The 19,197-nt window shown below is 35.1% G+C and overlaps 2 protein-coding genes across 2 annotated transcripts; both read left to right on the top strand.

Annotated features, from left to right (window-relative positions):
* Positions 1 to 13,552: 13,552 nt before the first annotated feature.
* On the top strand, positions 13,553 to 14,586 carry LOC136067437 (probable receptor-like protein kinase At2g23200). Its single transcript, XM_065773298.1, has one exon. The coding sequence runs from the start codon at positions 13,756 to 13,758 to the stop codon at positions 14,584 to 14,586; it is 831 nt and encodes a 276-aa protein (XP_065629370.1). The 5' UTR covers positions 13,553 to 13,755.
* A 330-nt stretch (positions 14,587 to 14,916) lies between these two features.
* On the top strand, positions 14,917 to 17,897 carry LOC112030017 (probable receptor-like protein kinase At5g24010). The gene is given in 5 exon segments (XM_065773279.1): positions 14,917 to 16,014; positions 16,017 to 16,595; positions 16,598 to 16,725; positions 16,727 to 16,784; positions 16,787 to 17,897. Coding segments are annotated over 5 exon segments (2,523 nt in total). The 5' UTR covers positions 14,917 to 15,068; the 3' UTR covers positions 17,599 to 17,897.
* The last annotated feature ends 1,300 nt before the right edge of the window (positions 17,898 to 19,197 follow it).

Below are 19,197 nucleotides of genomic sequence, written 5' to 3'. Positions count from 1 at the left end.
GGAAGTATTAAACAGAAACTAAGTCATGTCAGGTCCTCGGACCACAACTTAGTGGAGATTAAGTACACTATGAATGTAAGTATTAAACTGAAACTAAGTTATAACAAACTATTTAGATATTGAACTTACTTGGCATATCGAAGTAAATGCTATGAGCATCAGTTAAAGCACTTCAAGGGGATTAGTACCCCTCTGAATGAAATGTAAAAATGCTATCCTAAGTAAGTGTGATTTCCTAATGAATGTTACAGGGAGCCTTTATAAAGCCGCGGAAGTCACTGTTATAACCTACTTTGAGTTCTTAATAATCGAATATAAAGTTGTGATTCTTCCCTATCATGTCAACTCTTATCCTTCTTACTTCCCGAGATCATAAAAAAAAAAATAGATAACCAAACATAAGAAGTAAAGAACAATCATGCACGAAATTATATAGGTAATAAACGAAACCCCAGATGTCTCTTATAACTTGCCAAAAAGAACTACCGTGGCAATCAGGAACATCCTAAAAAAAAAAAAAAAAAAAAAAAAAAAAAGAAAGAAGAGAGACTCTAAAAGAAAGTTATCTACAAGTAACTATTTAGTTAACTTTATTTGGAGCTTGGAAGGGGCTTTGCCAGCTACCTCATGAGGAACATCCTTTTCCTGCGCCGTGGAAATGTCTCCAGCAGGCAGGGTAGTTGAGGCTAAGGCCTGTTCGAAAGTGCGAGAGGCCGCTTCGTCTTTGAGCCCTGCTACTTCCTTGGCCGAGGAGAGGTCCTTTTCTTTTCCAGGCACTAATGATTGCTCCTGCTGATCGAGCGTGGGAGAAGCCTGAGTCTGAACTTCCTCGGGGGGCTCAGCAACAATAGCAGATACCTCCCCTATTGGGGTAGAGGAGGTAGAGACCCGGATAGCTGGGGGGAAGTAGATATTTTCAGGTTTCCTCAACTCCAAGGAAGAACCAACTCCAGCTCGGTTGAGGGTCTCTTGCCAGGTCAGGGCACAGTACTCCCGGCACACGACGGGTACCTCAGCTCGGAAATTCTCCTCTGTCTCGGCAACGCCCACATTGTAACCCTGCTGCTCAGCAGCGTCTTTTCATTTTTCAGCCTCAACTTTGGCTTTCTCAGCCTGATCTCTGAGCTTCTGGACTTCTTCCAGTTGTGTCTTCAGGGTCAGCACCTGTTCCTTAGAGGTTGCTAGTTGGGCGTTGGCATCACGCAGAAGCCGCCCTTGGTCCTCGGCCTGTCTTTGGAACCTCGCGAGAGCCGAGTCAGCACTTTTTCGAGCTTCTTCCTCGGCTGCTAACTTCTTCTTCAGCTGCGCAATATTTTGCTCGGAGGCATTAAGAGTGCGTACAGCTGATATCCTTTTTTTCTTCTCATCGTCTATTTGATTGTAGTAGGATTTGGCTATCTCCTCCAGCCTGAAGGTGGCTTGAACGGCCTAGAGAAAAAGGGAGTTAGAAATATGCAACAATAAAAAATATATATATACAATAATAACAAAATAAAAAGAATAATGTAACGGTTGTAGCGTCGTATCATGCCCAAGTATCTTTTGGTATTTTGAAAGACCTCGTCCCTCTTGATCGCTCTCAGCTCAGCCATGTCCTTAGGAAGAAGAAGTGTCTCCTCTAATGCTGAGGCAACTCGGCACCCAAGTCCGCCACTAAAGTCCCTAATTGAAGCATCCTCCTTTATAGGCATTTTATCGAGCATAAGGGTTGGGAGCCAAGTCTCGGGATCCGAAGACTGAGTGGTTATTTTGTCCACCTCTCGCTGTGTCCCATGACTTGTTTTCTGCTGCTTAGCAGCTCTTTGGTCCTCACCCTTACTGGTAGTGTGAGTCCGCCCTGCGTCCATCACTTCTTTACCCTTTGGCTCTCTCCTCCTCTTCGGATCACTGGGCTCAGTCACGGTTGGTTGGGATGACTGAGGAGGTGGAGGGAGAAGAGACGGAGGTTGGACCTAAACTTGCTTTTCCACCACCCTGCCAGGCTGGCCCTCAATTACTTCTTTCAAGCTCCTCTGACTTCTCCTTTAGATAACCATCTTCTTAGAAGTCACTTCAGGAGACTGGGGATGATCAAAAACTTTAAATTCGTCGGCAGAATCGGGCAACTCCACAGGTCCTCCTGGGATGTCTTCTTCTTCTTCTTCTCCCTCTTCTTCTTCTTCTTCTTCTTCGGCTTCTTTTTCTTTTTCTTCTTCTCTCACTTTTTGGGGAAGGGAGCGTGATGATGAAGCTCCTATAGAAAGAGTGGCCTCAGGCGATGGTTCAGTGAAGGGCTCACCTTTAGGAATAGGGTCGCCCTCAGGAACAATGAATCCCTCAAAGACTACACTGATACAGTGGAGCTGAGGATCTTTTGCCTTTATCACGCACTTAGGAGCTTGAAAGGCTGTGGACGCAAGTTTGTACTTGAGTATTAAATGTGCTGCTCGTAATTGGCCGTCGGAGGGATTCACATATACCTCGGACCGCAGAATTCTATCTAGGCTCTCCCTGTTGATCAGCCTGAGACGGCGTCTAATAGCGCGTTTGTCTGCAAGGTAATTAAAACATAAAAGGAAAATTCCATTAGGAACAAAAATTGCTTCAAATAAAAGATTAATCTGACTTATCAGGGACGTATATCCTAGGAACCCCACCTGGTTGTCCCTCTTCAGTTGGGCAAGGCAAACCATCGTGCCACTCCCCGGAAAAAATAAGGAAATCATCTTTAAAACTCTTGTTTGAGGTAAGGAGGCACTGGATTAATCTTACTGCAGGGTACCTAGACTTAAGGTAATATCCCTGATCCTTCAAATGATTGAGGTTATATACCCAGTTCACATCGTGATGGGTTAAACCTAAATTGTATAAGGCGTTTAAAGCCTCTATACTCCCGAGCACCCTGAACATATTCGAGGCGCACTGCGTAGGAGATAACCTAAAAAACCTAAGGTAATTTCTCGTCAGATTACCCATTGGGATAGTCATCCCTCCCTCGACAAAAGCTACCATGGGAATTACTACCTCCCCTGTTTTTCTATCGTGCAACCAAGTTTGGGAGGAAGCGTATCTCACACCCACTGTTGAGGGAATCCTATACTTAGTCCTAAATGATTCTATTTGCTCCTCGGAATCAACTAGATAATTAAATCTACCCATTTTCTAACAATAGTAGAGAAAAACTGATATAAAAGATGGAAAATTAAGGAGGGTAAGGAAACTTACAGGTTTGAAAAATAAGCTCCTCGGACGGGCTCTTAGTATTTATGAGAGCGTGGAGTAATGAGAGAAAGACAGATTCAATGAATACGTGCTGAGAGGGAGTAATTTGTAACTGAAGAAAGATTTGATTTGAAAGGCACTTTACAAGAGCACAGAAAGTAGGAGCGGGAAAAACCTCGCCCATAAATGTAAAGGATCCCCCACTGTTAGATTTGCATCAGATCGTTGAACGTGTGGGACAACAGAGCAGTTATCATTTAATAATGGTGTGCTCATGACGCCGAAACGTCAGGAGCGTGCCTTGGGCAAACAAAAAGACATTTTGAAAGCGGGGGAAACCTACGAAATAAATGAGGGCTAGATATCAAAATCCCCCTTTTTCCCGAGGTGGCAAAAAGCGAGATTTTGAGGGGCTATTGTGGGGCCTGTTAGTTAAAAAGGTATAGTGATCCTCAGAAGTGGACTAGGGGCCCAATGGCCCAATCCGAGGACACTTAGTTATCCGAGGACAGCCTAAAAAAGTTTTATTCTTACCAAATGGGTAATATAGGAGGAACGAGTAGATATTATATACAGCGGCATAACACACGTCCGAGGACACCAAAGTCCGTGGTGAATGCAACTTTCATGTTAGTGGAGAGACTCCGCTAAGTTGTATCTGAACTGAAAATTGGATATAGCTTAAGGAGGCGTCGGGGAAGATAGCAAATATCTTCTAAGGCCATCACCTCCACATTAAATACTTTCCAGCTAACAGTCTGGCCGCATTAATGTGGAGGTGATACCTGAACAGTAACTAAGCAGCTTTATGGCCACTAAGCTGAAGGTTCTGGTAGGTACTTGATGGGACAGAAAGGAGCTCCCAAGATAAGAACTACACGTGTACGATGGAAACGGGGGGAAAACGAAGTATATAACATAGGAACGAAGGAAATAAGGGGGAGTTCTTCCGGCAGAAAAAAGAAAGAACGAAGAGAGAGAGACTGACTAAAAAAGAGCCGAGGAGAGTTTTTCTTAGGAATAAACCTAAAGTATCCCTTGTTACTTGAGGAGTAGAACATTTCCTATCACACAGTACTAGTTCTTGAACCCATACTCTAAAAATTTATTGTTTGGGCTTGTTGGGCTGAAAACCCATTCATACTCAGGGTCAATCCAAATTGAGTCCCTACAAATATCATGTCAAAATCATGTAGCGGAAATAATAAATAAGACAAGATATGATGACCTAGGAAAACCAATAAAACCAACCAGTTTCACAGTAAAAAAACCTGGGAGGAAACCTTCCCGAGAAGCAATTCACTATAGTAAAGAGAAGTTTCAGATCTAGTACAAAACCTTTGTCCCTAAACTCTACAATCCCCGTAGATGAACTCACAGCAGAAATCTTCTACCGTTTCAGAACCTCTGAATTCTTCAATATATGAACGCCATCCTTTAATATTGCATGGATCTCAATACGTGACTAACTCCTTTGCACGAATCCTAGTACGTGACTCACTCACCAACTTGAGGAAGAAGAATGTTGGCTGCAAAGTTCTTCACTTCATCAATAATGAAGATCAAGAAGCACTTGATTACAAAACCCTAAGGCGCAAATACGCAGTAGTTTCTTTCAGAGAGAATAAGGCATCGGTCACCATTTGCATATGTTTTCCTTGAATTCTCTTATGTGATGGCTTCTAAAATAAGCATTATATAGGTCTAGGGTTGTGAGAAAAGAAACCCTACACAAATACAAAAGCCTTGCCGAAAAATCAGATCTGAAAATTCTGATTTTCCGTAACCTCGATTGATCGGGAGGTGTCGAGAAGGTATCGAGAAGCTGTCAAAGGGATAGAAGCTTTCTCGATTGATCCACTAGCTGTCAAGAAGGTGTCGAAATTGCAATAAGAAAACACCTTAAAAAGCTCGATAGATAGCCAACTGTCGAGCAGGTGTCGAGCTATCTGTCCGTAGGTGTCGAGCTATCTGTCTAGCTTTAATGAACACATTTTCTTCACTTGTTTCTTGGTCCAATCTTCATAGTTTTAATACTAGACTTGAACAACATGTTTCTTCAAGTATTAAACACAATTTAGATCTATCCAAATACAAGTAAAGTGCATTTTGTCAAAGGATTAGCTAACTGCATAAAATATTGACATGTGTTCTTAACAAGTGAACCACATATGTCCTAACAAAAGTCCATTATTAATAAAAGCTTTCTTTAATTTAAATTTTTTTTTGGTCAATAGGAAAGAAAAGATTAAAAAAAGATATAAATGATAAAAAGTGAGAAAATTAAGAACATATAAAATTTCCATTATATATTGGAGGATAGGAAATAACTATAAATTTTCTTTGTTATAGCATTATCATAAAAGAAATAATTTTGTATTATCTTTGATAGTATTTAAAGGTTTATTACAATGACTTAAATCTTACAACAATGAATTACATTAACAAATAAATTTCAAGAATCATGCTTCAAATTATTATTGACATATAATGTACAATGAAATATGTTTGTTTGTTAAGCTATTAGGGCTTGCTTAATACAAATTGAGACTGAGACAATAGCAGAATGAAACTTTTGAATTCTTGTTGACCTCTTCAAATCTTGCCACATTATTATTATTATTTTTAAACAAAACTTACAAAATATAAAATAAACACTTCTTTCTACTATACTCTCCCGCTGTCCCTAAACTCTTTATACTCTCTCTATTTATAAATAAATAAATGAATAAAATAAAAAATAAAAATAAAAAACCTAACGCAAGTTAGACTTCTAGCCAAATACAATAACACCCTCCTAAGGTCTGCACTCTCTCCTATTTAAGAAAACTACTTCTACGCTTTCAACACCCCCTACTGTACAGTCTCTTGCATTGATTATGGTTCTTGGAGTTAAAGTATAAAAAGAAGTTGCAGATTTTTAGGCTTATTGTGTGTTTGGCAAAAAATATGTTTGACAACTTATTTTACTATTTACCTTATTTTTGTTACTATTTATAAGTCCTATTATACTTTTTAGCACTATTCATGATTCTCACTGTATTATTTCAGTTAACTTTTACTTTTATTTATAGTATTTTCAGTAAAAAAAATTTAATTTTAACAAAATAAACAAATTTTAAACAAACCCTTAATTTTAATAGGACCGGTTCTGCACGAGTTTACCGAATTGTGGTTTTGGTAAATATGAAAAGTCATGGTGTAGGTTGTAATCTGACAAGCTATCAGATGTAAAATAAAGGAAAAAGGAAAAGAAAAGAAAAAGAAAATGATGTATCCCGTTAGTGCCCATGTGCCTCACTAGTCACTTGTATTTAGTTTTGTCCTCTTCTCAAAAGAGAATTAATGGTGGCAGGAGATTTAAAAAGAAAAAAGAGAGGAACACATGTATAGAAGAAGATGGGTCTAGATGGTGGTCCTTTATAAATTGACTTTGACTCCATATGTAATCTATAGGGCTTATCCCTAGGAAATATTAGTTGCCGAAAGTAAAGGAAATTTATATTATGAATATGTGGATTTTTGGTGTGAGATAATAGTGGAAAATTATTAGATATTTTTAGTTGTTTTTCTTTTGGTTGGGTATTATTATAAGCTTTCTTAAATTATTTGATTATTAAGTAAATGATATAGGAAAAATTGTTTTGGTGATATTTAAGGATTTCAGAGAAAGTGTTAGAGAGAAATTCTTTTGTGATGAGCTAGTTGAGATAAGTGACCTTATCTTAATTGGTTTTATTTTGTTTATACTACTGTTATAAGTTTTTTTAATTATTTGATTATTGAGTAAATGGTACCTGAAAAATTGTTTTAGGTGATATCTAAGGATTTTAGAGAAAGTATTAGGAAGAAATTCTTTTGTGGTGAGCTAGCTGAGGTAAGTGACCTTATCTTAATTGGTTTTATTTTGCTTATACTACTGTATCTTAACTATTGAAAATTGTTTATAATTGTTACAATTTATTTCAATTGTATTACTGATTTAAAGTAAAATAAATAAATAAAGGGTTATCACAAATATATTTGATTACTGAATATATGATTTTATATATGTATTAGATTATATATATATATATATATATATATATATAATTTTTTTTTTTTTGAACTCTGATTGATATATATGATTTTATATATGTATTTGGATGATATATATTTTTTTGTTTGAACTCTGATTGATACATATGATTTTGGACAACATTACTATGTTTTGACTTTGATACCAAGTCAATTGGGGTTATTTATTGGTATGTAAAGTTTTCTTATCAAGTTTAATGTTAACATATATGAGAGATATTTTGGTCAATAATCTGAAAAAAAAAAAAAAAAAAATAGTGACCGTATTAGGTAAAGGCTTTAGAGATTGTTGTTTTTATTTTTGGAATTCTTTACATTCATGTGTATGTATGTATTGGGTTTAATTGAATTGGAATTATTTTTGAAACTTTGGTTTTGATTGAATAATGAAAATGGTAGAAGAAGTATGTTCCAATATTTGGAGTTTTCTATATATGTGTTATTGTAATTTAAACTTGATATTTGAATTGTTAAATTGTTAATTCACAGTTTTATTATTCATCTATTAATCATGAATAATAATATTGCTATTTGCAACTATCATGATATTGTATCAATGATGTGATCATTTCGAATGCTTTCCTTTAAAGTTCAGATAGAGGCCATTTTATGATTAAAAAAAATTACAATTAAAAGAATTTTGAAATTAATTAATTTTTTTTAAATTATTGGATACGTTGGATCTTAAATGACTTCTATTAAACTCTATCCTTTATGACATCATTAAAAAGAAAACTCATATAGATAGGTATTAGGATATTATTTGGAACTATCATAATGGACTAACGTATTACACATTGTATAGATCTAACTGTAACATTCTATGCTATAAAATAAAAATTGGGCCTATAGTTATCTTCTCTATACAAAAAATAGTTAAATTCTCATTAATTAAGATAGTTCACTTTTAGGTAAAATAGAAACTCTATTAACTAAGTTTTAAAAAATTTAAAATTCTATTTCAAAAGAATTCCAGAACATTATATTTTATTTTAATTATTTTAATCATCTATCATAATAATTTTATATTGTAAAAGAATAAAATTTATACATTACATACAATCATTACTCTAGTTACCTTCTAAACGATGGGGGATATGAGAATGCAATTTGTAGATCTACTATCAAGATAACATAGATTAGATTGATGGTGGATAGTAGATTTAATTGCAGTTAAGTATTATGTGAAGTCATCATCATAGAATAACCCACACTTAGATGTGTTATGTGGAACCAATGATATGAAAGAAAAAGAATTTTTCTAAATCATTATATTGAACAAAAAATTACTTATTTTCATTCATTTTCAAGTTATACATTTTTTTTAAGTCAAGTCATAAACCTTCAAGCAAAATAAATACTTTTAATTTTTATTTAACTATCATGTTCATCGCACGAGTTAGCGACTAGTACATATATATATATTTGATTAGTAATTTTGTATTAATACCATAAATAAATCCTCAATGTTTCTAAAGATGCAAAATTACTAATTAAGTTTTTGCATTTTGGTTTTGCTAACACATCCCCTTTTTTTATTGATTATATGGCTAATCCAATCGATGTAAAGTAGGATTTTATCAATTTTAATTTTAAGAAAAATAAATCTGCAAAAACAACTACAATAAATTTTGTCAATAAAATTGATGTAGTAATTAAATTATTTTCATTGTTAACTTCTTCTTGTATTATTTTATAATTTTCTAATTCTTCTTGATGAAATTTTCATTAATTTATGAGATTTTCATCTAAATTTACTATTATATTTTTATCATTTTTAAAGTTTTAATATTCAAATTAATATTTTTAGAAGAAATTCAAAATTAAGATATATCTAGAAATAAAAATGTAAGTTTTTGCTTATTGGGGCCTTAGGCCAAGGCCTAAGCGGCATAGACAGTAAGCCATCCCCGTAAATAATGGTATATCCATAAATAATTATAAGTTGAAAGCATGTATTTTTTTTTTAATAGTTGATAAGAAGATGAAATGTAAAAGAAAAAGGAAAAATGTGATTAGGTGTAAAATGATACATTCGCCTTCCCTCCATATTTTTCTCTTCATTTTCTCCATTTTAGAGAAATAAAAATGTGGGTCCAAGTTAAAAAAAAAAAATTCTCACTGTCTTTCCTTGATCAATAAGTTTAAAAAAAAAGAAAACATTTTTCACACACGACTTGTTGTGATTGTTGTATAATAAATATAGCATTAGTGATGACTTTAATGAGCCAAGATAAAAGTGATATCACTCTAATTCATAAAAATGCTTCACTGCCAACTTTGTCTTCACTTACCTCTCCACCAGTCTTTACTTCTGCTGCTTTCATAGCTTACACAACTGTGGAGCACACTCCAGTGGATCCTTCCTTCTCAACTAGGAACATCAACTCATCAACAAAGATTCCACTTTTCTATCAAACAACAAGAATTTACATGTATACATCGTGTTAATATAGAAAACCAATTCTATCTCGATCTTCCTTTCCCAATCTTCTTTCTGTTTTTTTGTTTGCCCCCAGATCTTTCCTTCCTCTTTCTTTTAATTAGTCAAATATTGTTAGCTATGTTATAAGAAATGGAGCTTGATTTGTTTTTCGAGTCTAACATGAGTGTGTAGCAGTATGGTGACTTTTTTTTAATGATATTTATGTGATGCCAAGGAAATTATAAATTTAAATACATAATTTTTACAATTGATTTGTCAATTTTTTAACATACAACAAAAAAAGTAATTAAGAAATTTATTTATTATATTGTTGATGGTGCATAAGTAATATTCATTGTCATGTTAATTTGTAAACATTTTATAATAAAATTAACCTCAACATTTTCGTTTTCTACATACAAAACCCTCTTCTACCTAGTTATTGATGTAAAAATATGTATAAAACATTGGGTGTGCAATAAAGTGTGTTGTGTTGAAGTGTTAATAACATTTCCTTAGTAATAGAAAAGCCACTTTATCTATTTTACCTTCTCACTTTACAAAACATCAAATATTAGTAGTTCTATTTTTTTTTTTTTTACCTCTTTATTTAAATATTATTTCTTTTTTATTTTTTTTATTCTTTCTCTTCTCTTCCATCTCTCTCTTTCCCCGTCTCTCTCTCTCCCTTTCTTTGAAGGAAGAACAACCATGAACAAACTCACAAACCCAGCAAACCAATAGCCACCGCCAAACCTATAACCACCATTGCCACCCATAACCCCCACAAATTGGAACTTCTGTCCAAAACCAAATCACAAACCCACAGCCCCCACATCACAACCACGAACCCAACCCAGCCACAGCCACCCACTGTCATAACCACAACCAAACCAACAGAACTCTAATAATAATAATAATAATAACCACCACCACCACCACCACAAACCCACCTCAAAAACCACCACAAACAGTCACAAAACCAAGCAACCCATTCTCAATTAATCTTCTATATCTCTGTCTTTTGGGTCAAAACTAAAAAATGAGGTATTTTTTTTTCTTTGGTGGTATAGAGCTTTGTGGGTTTTGCTAGATCAACCAAAGCAGAGGGAGAAGACATGGTGAGGTGAAGAAAGAGAAAAAAGTGAGGAGAGGAAGAAGAACAGAATAAGGTGATGAAAGAGAAAAAAGTAAGAGAGAAAACATAGTTTTTAATTAAAATATAGGAAGGGGAATAAAATATTATGGGCAAGACTTAGGTATAGTATTTAGGTGTTGTTCCTTAGATTCTCCTCTATTCTGCCATGTAGATTCTTTTTCATGGGAATGAAGTATATTTTTTAGTTAAGTAGCCACATGGCAGAATCTTAAAAGGGAAACCTAAGGAACAACACCTAAGATATTGTACCTAAGTTTTGTCCAATTATTATTATATGGGTTTCTTTGGTTGTGCACTGTAGCTAAAAAGTTAAATTTTTTAACCATTGCTCCACCATTGTAGCCTTATTTTTGTGATTGGTGGTGCTAAAAATAGTAATATAACTTCTTAGTACCACCAATACTAATGCTCTTATTGATGTAAAAATATGTATAAAACATTGGGTGTGTAATAAAGTGTGTTCTGTTGAAGTATTAATAACATTTTCTTTGTAATAGAAAAGATAGAAAGTAAGAGAATAAAGAACATATAAAAGATAGAAGAGTGAGAGAGTGAAGAAGTTTTTTTTTTTTTTTTTAATGTATTGAAGGATAAGAAATAATTATTTCATAAATTTCTTTTGTTTGGTTGAAAAGAAGTATAAAAGGAAAGAAATTCAACTTTGTATTCAATAATTTTCCTTCTAGAATTTTCCTTCTATTAGAGCATCCACATCAGTGGATGCAAAATCATGTAAAATAGAAAAAGATCCCATTTTTACACATTTTGCCTCAAAAATACACTACATCAGTACTTCTAAAAATGTGTAAAAATGTGTATATCTTTACACGAGCTACAGTAACCGTGTAATTTTACACGGTTACTGTAGCTCGTGTAAAGATTATTTTATTAATTTCCGTTAGCTCTTAAAAAAAAAAAAAAAAAAAGCTCTCTTCTCCGTGCTCAACAAACTTAGTAGCTTCACCACTTTTCATCTTCTTCTTTTTCCTCAGATGCACACAAACACACCCACACACAAACACATCCACACAGACAAATCAACACAGAGATTCACTTGCTCAAAAAAAAAAAAAACACAAGAGATACACACACACCCACACACAAACAAACCCACACGAACAAACAACAAAGAGACAGATCGGAGCCCGATCGGAGCTTGACTGGAACGATCGGAGCTCGTTGATGTGTGGATCGGAGCTAGGTGAGATCGGAGCTGTGAGGGAGAGTTGATGTGTGGGTATGGAGATGAGTGAGATCGGAGCTAAGGGAGAGTTGATGTATGGGTATGGAGATGGGTGAGATCAGAGCTGTGAAGGAGAGTGATGTGTGGGATCGGAGCTGTGAGGGAGAGTGATGTGTAGGTATGGAGATGGGTAGAGAGATGGATATAGAGAGAGAGCAAGAAATCAAAAAAAATGAGTAGAGAGAGAGAGAGAGACCGCAAGTATGTAAAGTGGTAGTTGAGAGAAATAATAAAAAAATGGATAAAATTGATTATTTAAATAAAAGAAGGGATAGAATAAATAAACTGGTGTGGGTGTTTTGTAAAAGTAGATGTGTAAAATAGAAAAAGTAAGTTTTTAATATAAAAATGGATGTGTATAATGCATGAGCTGATGTGGATGCTCTATACACTTATCATAAAAGTAGTTTTTTATTCTTCTTCTTTTTGGGTTTCATTATTTCTAAGAGTGTTTGAAGGTTTATAACAATAACATAAATCTTACAACCATATGTTTTCCAACGATAATTTTACACTAACAAAATAATAATAATAATAATAATAACAACAACAACAACGGAGAAATAGTAATAAGATGAAAATATGGTTTTTTTTTTCCATTTCATTTTTGACAACAAAATGAAATGAAAAAAAATAATAATAATTATTAGGGGTAAAATGGTAAAAATCTCTCCTTCCTTTGTATATTCTCTCCATTTGAGAAAACTACAAATTTGTGTTCTTGGATAAAAATACACTCCCACAATGGTGGTTCAAGTGATGGCCAAGTAATGGTCACATGTCTGTGGTTCTATTAGGGTTATAAATGGGATGTGTTGAATCGAGTATTTAAAACTAATCAAACACGAGCCAAGCTCAAACTTATCATCAAACAAGATTATATGTTCATTAATTTCTATTTGAACAAATACTTTCAATTTCAAACTTTTAGTTTTTAATCTTTCTTTTCTTTGTGGGTTCCTCTTTGCTCTAAACAGAAACCCAAAAATGAAAAGTGTTTTATAATTGATCCGAAAAGGAAAGGAATAATTGATCCCAAAGGAAAAGGTTACAATAATTGATCATTGTATCTAAATTACCAAGTACAAAGGATTAAAGGAAGATAGTTTAACATGCTTCAAGAAGTATATGTCATTACCTCAAAAAAGAAAAAAAAAGAAAAAAAAAAGAAGTATATGTCATTTGCACATTAGCATACAGATCCCCAACACTGTTGCACCAAATTTCTATAGAAGGATCGACCCCCGAACGCAAACTTCAGGTAGGGCTGAAAAACGCCACCGGCATATTAGCCCACTTGCTCAATGAAATTATTAACTTCTATATTTCTGGGTCTTTATTTTCTTAACATTTCCTTCCTTTATTTATTTATTTTTTCCATAAAAATCTATCCCCCCAAAGAAAACTGTGTGGACTACTTCTTCTAGTACATTACAGAATGGCACTAAATTAAAGAACTTTATATGAGAAGAAATTTCCTTGGTGACACATCTTGGTGAATCCGTATATACTTTTAAGTCAAAGTCTTCGTTTAAAAATTTCCCATTAGATTTATGTATACTATTAAATATTATTACCTACTTTATTTCATCCTCAGCTACCTATCATAACCTCTGGCTCTGAAGAACTAGCTAGTCTCACAAAAAATCCATGGAAATGCTTCACTTCCGTAAGAGTCTTTTCCAACTCTGCCTTTCCTTACCTCTCTACTTCTCTTCACTTCTACTTCTCTCATCAGCTTACACTGTTCCTGACAAGTACTTCATCAACTGTGGAGCAAGCTCCAACACCACCGTCAACGGTCAGGTCTTTGTTGCCGACAGCAATTCCCTTTCTTTCTCAACTGGGAAAAGCGAAGAAGTCAGAAACACATCAGCATGGATTCCAGAACTCTATCAAACAGCAAGAGTTTACAGACAGCCGTGCTCGTATAGCTTTGAAATTGACCAGAATGGTACGTACATAGTACGCCTCCATTTCTTTGCTTACTTGTCACGTGCTAATCTATATGATGCATTGTTCAATGTTTCGGCTTCTGGGTTTTCACTTTTAACCAATTTCAGCATCCGAAACAGTAGTAGTTTTCCAGTGATTAAGGAGTACTTGCTCACCATTCCACAGGGAAAGTTTAGAATCCAATTCATACCTTCTCAAGACTCATCTTTGGCTTTCGTAAACGCCATAGAAGTCTTTCTTGCCAACGAGACCCGCATCATTGATTATGCCCCTCACGTTAGTTCTGCTCGAAATGTTAGTAACTACACTGGTTTGCTCTCTCAGGCTCTGCACACAATCCATAGGATCAACTTTGGAGGTTCCCAAATTGATTACGATGAATTGTGGAGGAAATGGGTAGCAGATATTTCTCTGCTATTTTTTTTTTTTTTTACTTCCTGCGTGAACAGTAAAATCACTGTGCAGGGAACAAAAATTACTGTTCATGCACTGTTTATTACTATTTACGCACTGTTTACGCAATAAAAAAATATTAAAAATGAGTCTCACGGTACTATTTACACATTTAAAAATTATTTTGCTACAGTATTTTTAGTTTTCAATTTTCAGTTTCAACAACAATAAATTCAATCCAAACGGACCCAATTAGCCCACTTGCTCAATGAAATTATTAACTTCTATATTTCTGGGTCTTTATTTTTTTAACATTTCCTTCCTTTATTTATTTATTTTTTCCATAAAAATCTATCCCCCCAAAGAAAACCGTGTGGACTACTTCTTCTAGTACATTACAGAATGGCACTAAATTAAAGAACTTTAAATGAGAAGAAATTTCCTTGGTGACACATCTTGGTGAATCCGTATATACTTTTAAGTCAAAGTCTTCGTTTAAAAATTTCCCATTAGATTTATGTATACTATTAAATATTATTACCTACTTTATTTCATCCTCAGCTACCTATCATAATCTCTGGCTCTGAAGAACTAGCTAGTCTCACAAAAAATCCATGGAAATGCTTCACTTCCGTAAGAGTCTTTTCCAACTCTGCCTTCTCTTAACTCTCCACTTCTCTTCACTTCTGCTTCTCTCATCAGCTAACAGTACTGTTCCTGACAAGTACTTCATCAACTGTGGCGCAAGCTCCGACGCCAGCTTCTACAACGGCCAGGTAGTCTTTGTTGCCGACAGCAATTCCAAGTCCCCTTATTTCTCAACTGGGAAAAGCGAACAAGTCAGCGACACATCAGCATCGACTCAAGAACTATTATATCAAACAGCAAGAGTTTACAGACAGCCATGTTCGTATAGCTTTGAAATCGGCCAAAATGGTACATACATAGTACGCCTCCATTTCTTTGCTTACTTGTCAAGTCCTGCTAATCTATATGATGCATTGTTCAATGTTTCGGCTTCTGGGTTTTCACTTTTTACCAATTTCAGCATCCGAAACAGTAGTAGTTTTCCAGTGATTAAGGAGTACTTGCTCACCATTCCACAGGGAAAGTTTAGAATCCAATTCATACCTTCTCAAGACTCATCTTTGGCTTTCGTAAACGCCATAGAAGTCTTTCTTGCCAACGAGACCCGCATCATTGATTATGCCCCTCACGTTAGTTCTGCTCGAAATGTTAGTAACTACACTGGTTTGCTCTCTCAGGCTCTGCACACAATCCATAGGATCAACTTTGGAGGTTCCCAAATTGATTACGATGAATTGTGGAGGAAATGGGTAGCAGATGATAGTTACTTTATACTCCACAGCGATTCTGCGAAGAACAGCACGCCTTATAGTCAAACGCTTAATTACGATTCTTAACTGGCCACAAAATATACTGCCCCAGATCGTGTCTACCAGACAGCCAAACAATTGAAGACAGGTGCTAACGGCAACGCCAGTCTCTTAAATTTAACTTGGAGTTTTCCTGTCAGTAAGAATACTAAACACTTTGTTCGGTCCATTTCTGTGACATAGTTACCAAAACACTCAATGACATATTGTTCAATCTCTATATATATAGCAACTTTGATCAGTTGATTGATCCGTATAATAGAACTGGAGACTTTGCTGTTCCCTTTTTCATCGATTATGTGGTTGATTCAGATGATTCTGGATTTACCAATTTTAGTATATGTCCTTCAGAGAATGACTCCCGCATTCTTAATGCGTTTTTGAATGGGCTGGAGATTATGGAGTTCATGAACAAATCAGGTTCCATTGTGGATGAATGTGGACCAGTCACAGACAAGAAACACTTCCCTGTTATAAAGATCATTGTTTCTGTAAGTAGTGGGGCATTTGTAATTTTGATTATAGTTTTGGTGCTGCGTTTGAAGTACAGGAAAGCTGTGCCTGATCAAAGTTTGACAGGGCTACTTTTTGGTGGGATAAGTTTTAACAGGTTGTCTGAAGGAAGTGCTAATTCATCCTTACCTTCGAATTTGAACCTCAGTTGGAGGATATCTCTAGGTGAAATATTGTATGCGACTAAGAACTTCAATGCAAAACTTTTGATTGGTGAGGGTGGATTTGGAAAGTCTACAAAGGAGTTCTTCGGAACGGTATAAAAGTAGCAGTGAAACGAAGTGAGGCAAGGCATGGGCAGGGTCTTGAGGAATTCCAAACGGAGATCATAGTGTTATCCCAAATCCGGCATCACATCTTGTTTCTTGATTGGGTATTGCGATGAAAGGTCTGAGATGATACTGGTTTATGAATTTATGGAAAAGGGACTCTAAGAGAACACCTCTATCATCCAAATGACAATTCTAAGACCGCGTCTGAATTATCTTGGAAGCAAAGACTTGAAATTTGCATTGGTGCAGCCACAGGTCTGCGTTACCTACACACTGGTCCAGCTGGAGGAATCATTCACCGTGATGTGAAGTCCACAAACATTTTGCTTGATGAAAAGTATGTGGCTAAAGTTGCTGACTTTGGCCTTTCAAAGTCAGGGCTTCCTGATCCAGAAAATTTCACCATGGGTGTAAAGGGTAGCTTTGGTTATCTTGATCCTGAATACCTTACCACCCTACAGTTGACAGAAAAATCTGATGTGTACTCTTTTGGAGTTGTACTTCTTGAAATTCTTTGTGCTAGACCGGCTATTAACAACTTGCTTCCAATGGATGAGATGAACCTAGCTGAATGGGGGATGCTATGGCAAAGGAAAGGCCAACTTGAGAAAATTGTTGATCCGTTTCTAGTTGGTAAAATCAAGCCTAGTTCATTGCGAAAGTTTGGTGAAACAGCTGAGAAGTGTTTGAAGGCAAATAGTGTTGAAAGGCCTAAAATGCAGGAAGTGCTATATGACTTGCAATATGCACTGATGCTTCAAGAAACTGCAATGCATACAGACCCAAATGAATACAGCACAACAAATAGTTCATTGGAATTGCAGTTGCCTCTGTTTTTGCATCTGCCTTCTGATAGAATCCCGATCGAAGAAGATGATCATGAACCAACTGGAGGGGATGACGATTCTGATTCAACGGCTAGTGAAGTCAACTCCCAATTGGGGAATGATGGTGCCAGATAGTCTTCCATATGGTTAGAGGTACGTTAGTGTCATTACGTTTATGTGACTTCTATCACTAAAAAGTTGTAAAATACTAGTCCATGGCTGCAAAAATGCTTTTGTGTTGGACACCACTTATGGCTTCATCGATGAAGTGAACAGATTGTCTGATGGTTGATGCTCTAGTCTCTATTACCGTCGTTCTTTTTTAATTTAAAGTCTTAATTCCAATATGTTCTGAGTAAAACACATCTATTTTCTCTTTCTAATGTATTGTTCTCTTTGAGTTTTTCTCAATATACACATACTATAGTTTTAAATTCTAGCATTCTATGTTTGTTAAATTACTCAATTTGATCCCTTTGAAATAGACTTTTACTGACATGGAGCTCTTTTCTGCCACCAAGAAGGATTTTCAATTGCCTATGAGAATTTCTGGTACTACCACACATGAGACTCATCAGTTAAAGAAAGAAAAACTGGGAATAAATATTTAGAAGTGATATTGATATTACACCAAGAATTAATTGATTTAATTGATGAAAATAGATCTTTTTTATGTCTCATTTTGTATTTCACTTTATTCTCCATCAATAATAACATAAGCTAAGTTTTATTTTTTCTATAAAGCCATGAATAAAATATAGCCAAAGCTGTGAGATTTGAATTGTTTAGTACAATGACGGTTAATTTTGGATAAATTTTCTTCAATCATTAAAAAAAAAAGTAAAGATTAAAGAAAATAATGTGTGTCCATTGCATTTATTTCATATAAAAATGCCAAGTGAGAAATTATGATTCCCATTTATTTCATATCAAATGGCAAATTCACCGATTAAAATGTATCTTTATTAGTAATTTTTTTGAAACCCAAAGAACTGAAAATTGAGATCAAATTTCCATTAAGAGTTTATTTATTATTATTATGTTTTTCTTTCTATGCATTCAATGTTGCCATTTACCTGTGCCATAAGTACAGAGTCTACAGACCAGTGGGCTTGACTCGACATTATTTAGACTAAAAACAAAAAAAAAAGAAAAAGAAAACCTAATCCCAACAAAATAATATTTTAACTTCTAACAGAATCCGCGTATGGGAGATAAGGATTTGTTTAACAGGACCAACTGGACAAGAGTCTGATGGTCCTGAGGGGCCATGGTACATGCAAAATGTTGAAATACTTTACTTGCTTTCCGCTCAATGAAGTCATCTTTTCATACTTGCTTTAAACTTTAGAGATTTTTTTATATTGCTTTTTGGTTGAAGTGACCCAACAATATTTTTGTATTACCCTTCAATCAAGGCGTATAATGGTCGTTAAAGGTTGACAGGGGTGATATTTAGACTTTGTCAAATTAAGTTGTGGATACATGCTTGCCAGCCAGCTAGCCACCACTGACAAGGAAATACTCGTGAATTTTGTGTGAAAGCTCTACTGAAAAGAATTATAGATAAGGAAGGAACCACTCCCAAGTGGGATATGGAGACAGGTTGGACTACTGAAATCTAGTAGTTATGGAGGTATGTTTAGAGTTTAAACTTCTTGTTTGAGATGGTAGAATTTGATTCCCTCCATTTCAAAGTGAAATAAAGACTTGAAATGGAGAGAGAGAGAGAGA

This window comes from Quercus suber, unplaced genomic scaffold (genome assembly GCF_002906115.3).
Source record: "Quercus suber isolate HL8 unplaced genomic scaffold, Cork oak 2.0 scaffold_72, whole genome shotgun sequence".
NCBI lineage: Eukaryota > Viridiplantae > Streptophyta > Magnoliopsida > Fagales > Fagaceae > Quercus > Quercus suber.
The sequence above is the reverse complement of the archived record's forward strand: the minus strand, read 5'-3'. Positions and strand labels throughout refer to the sequence as shown.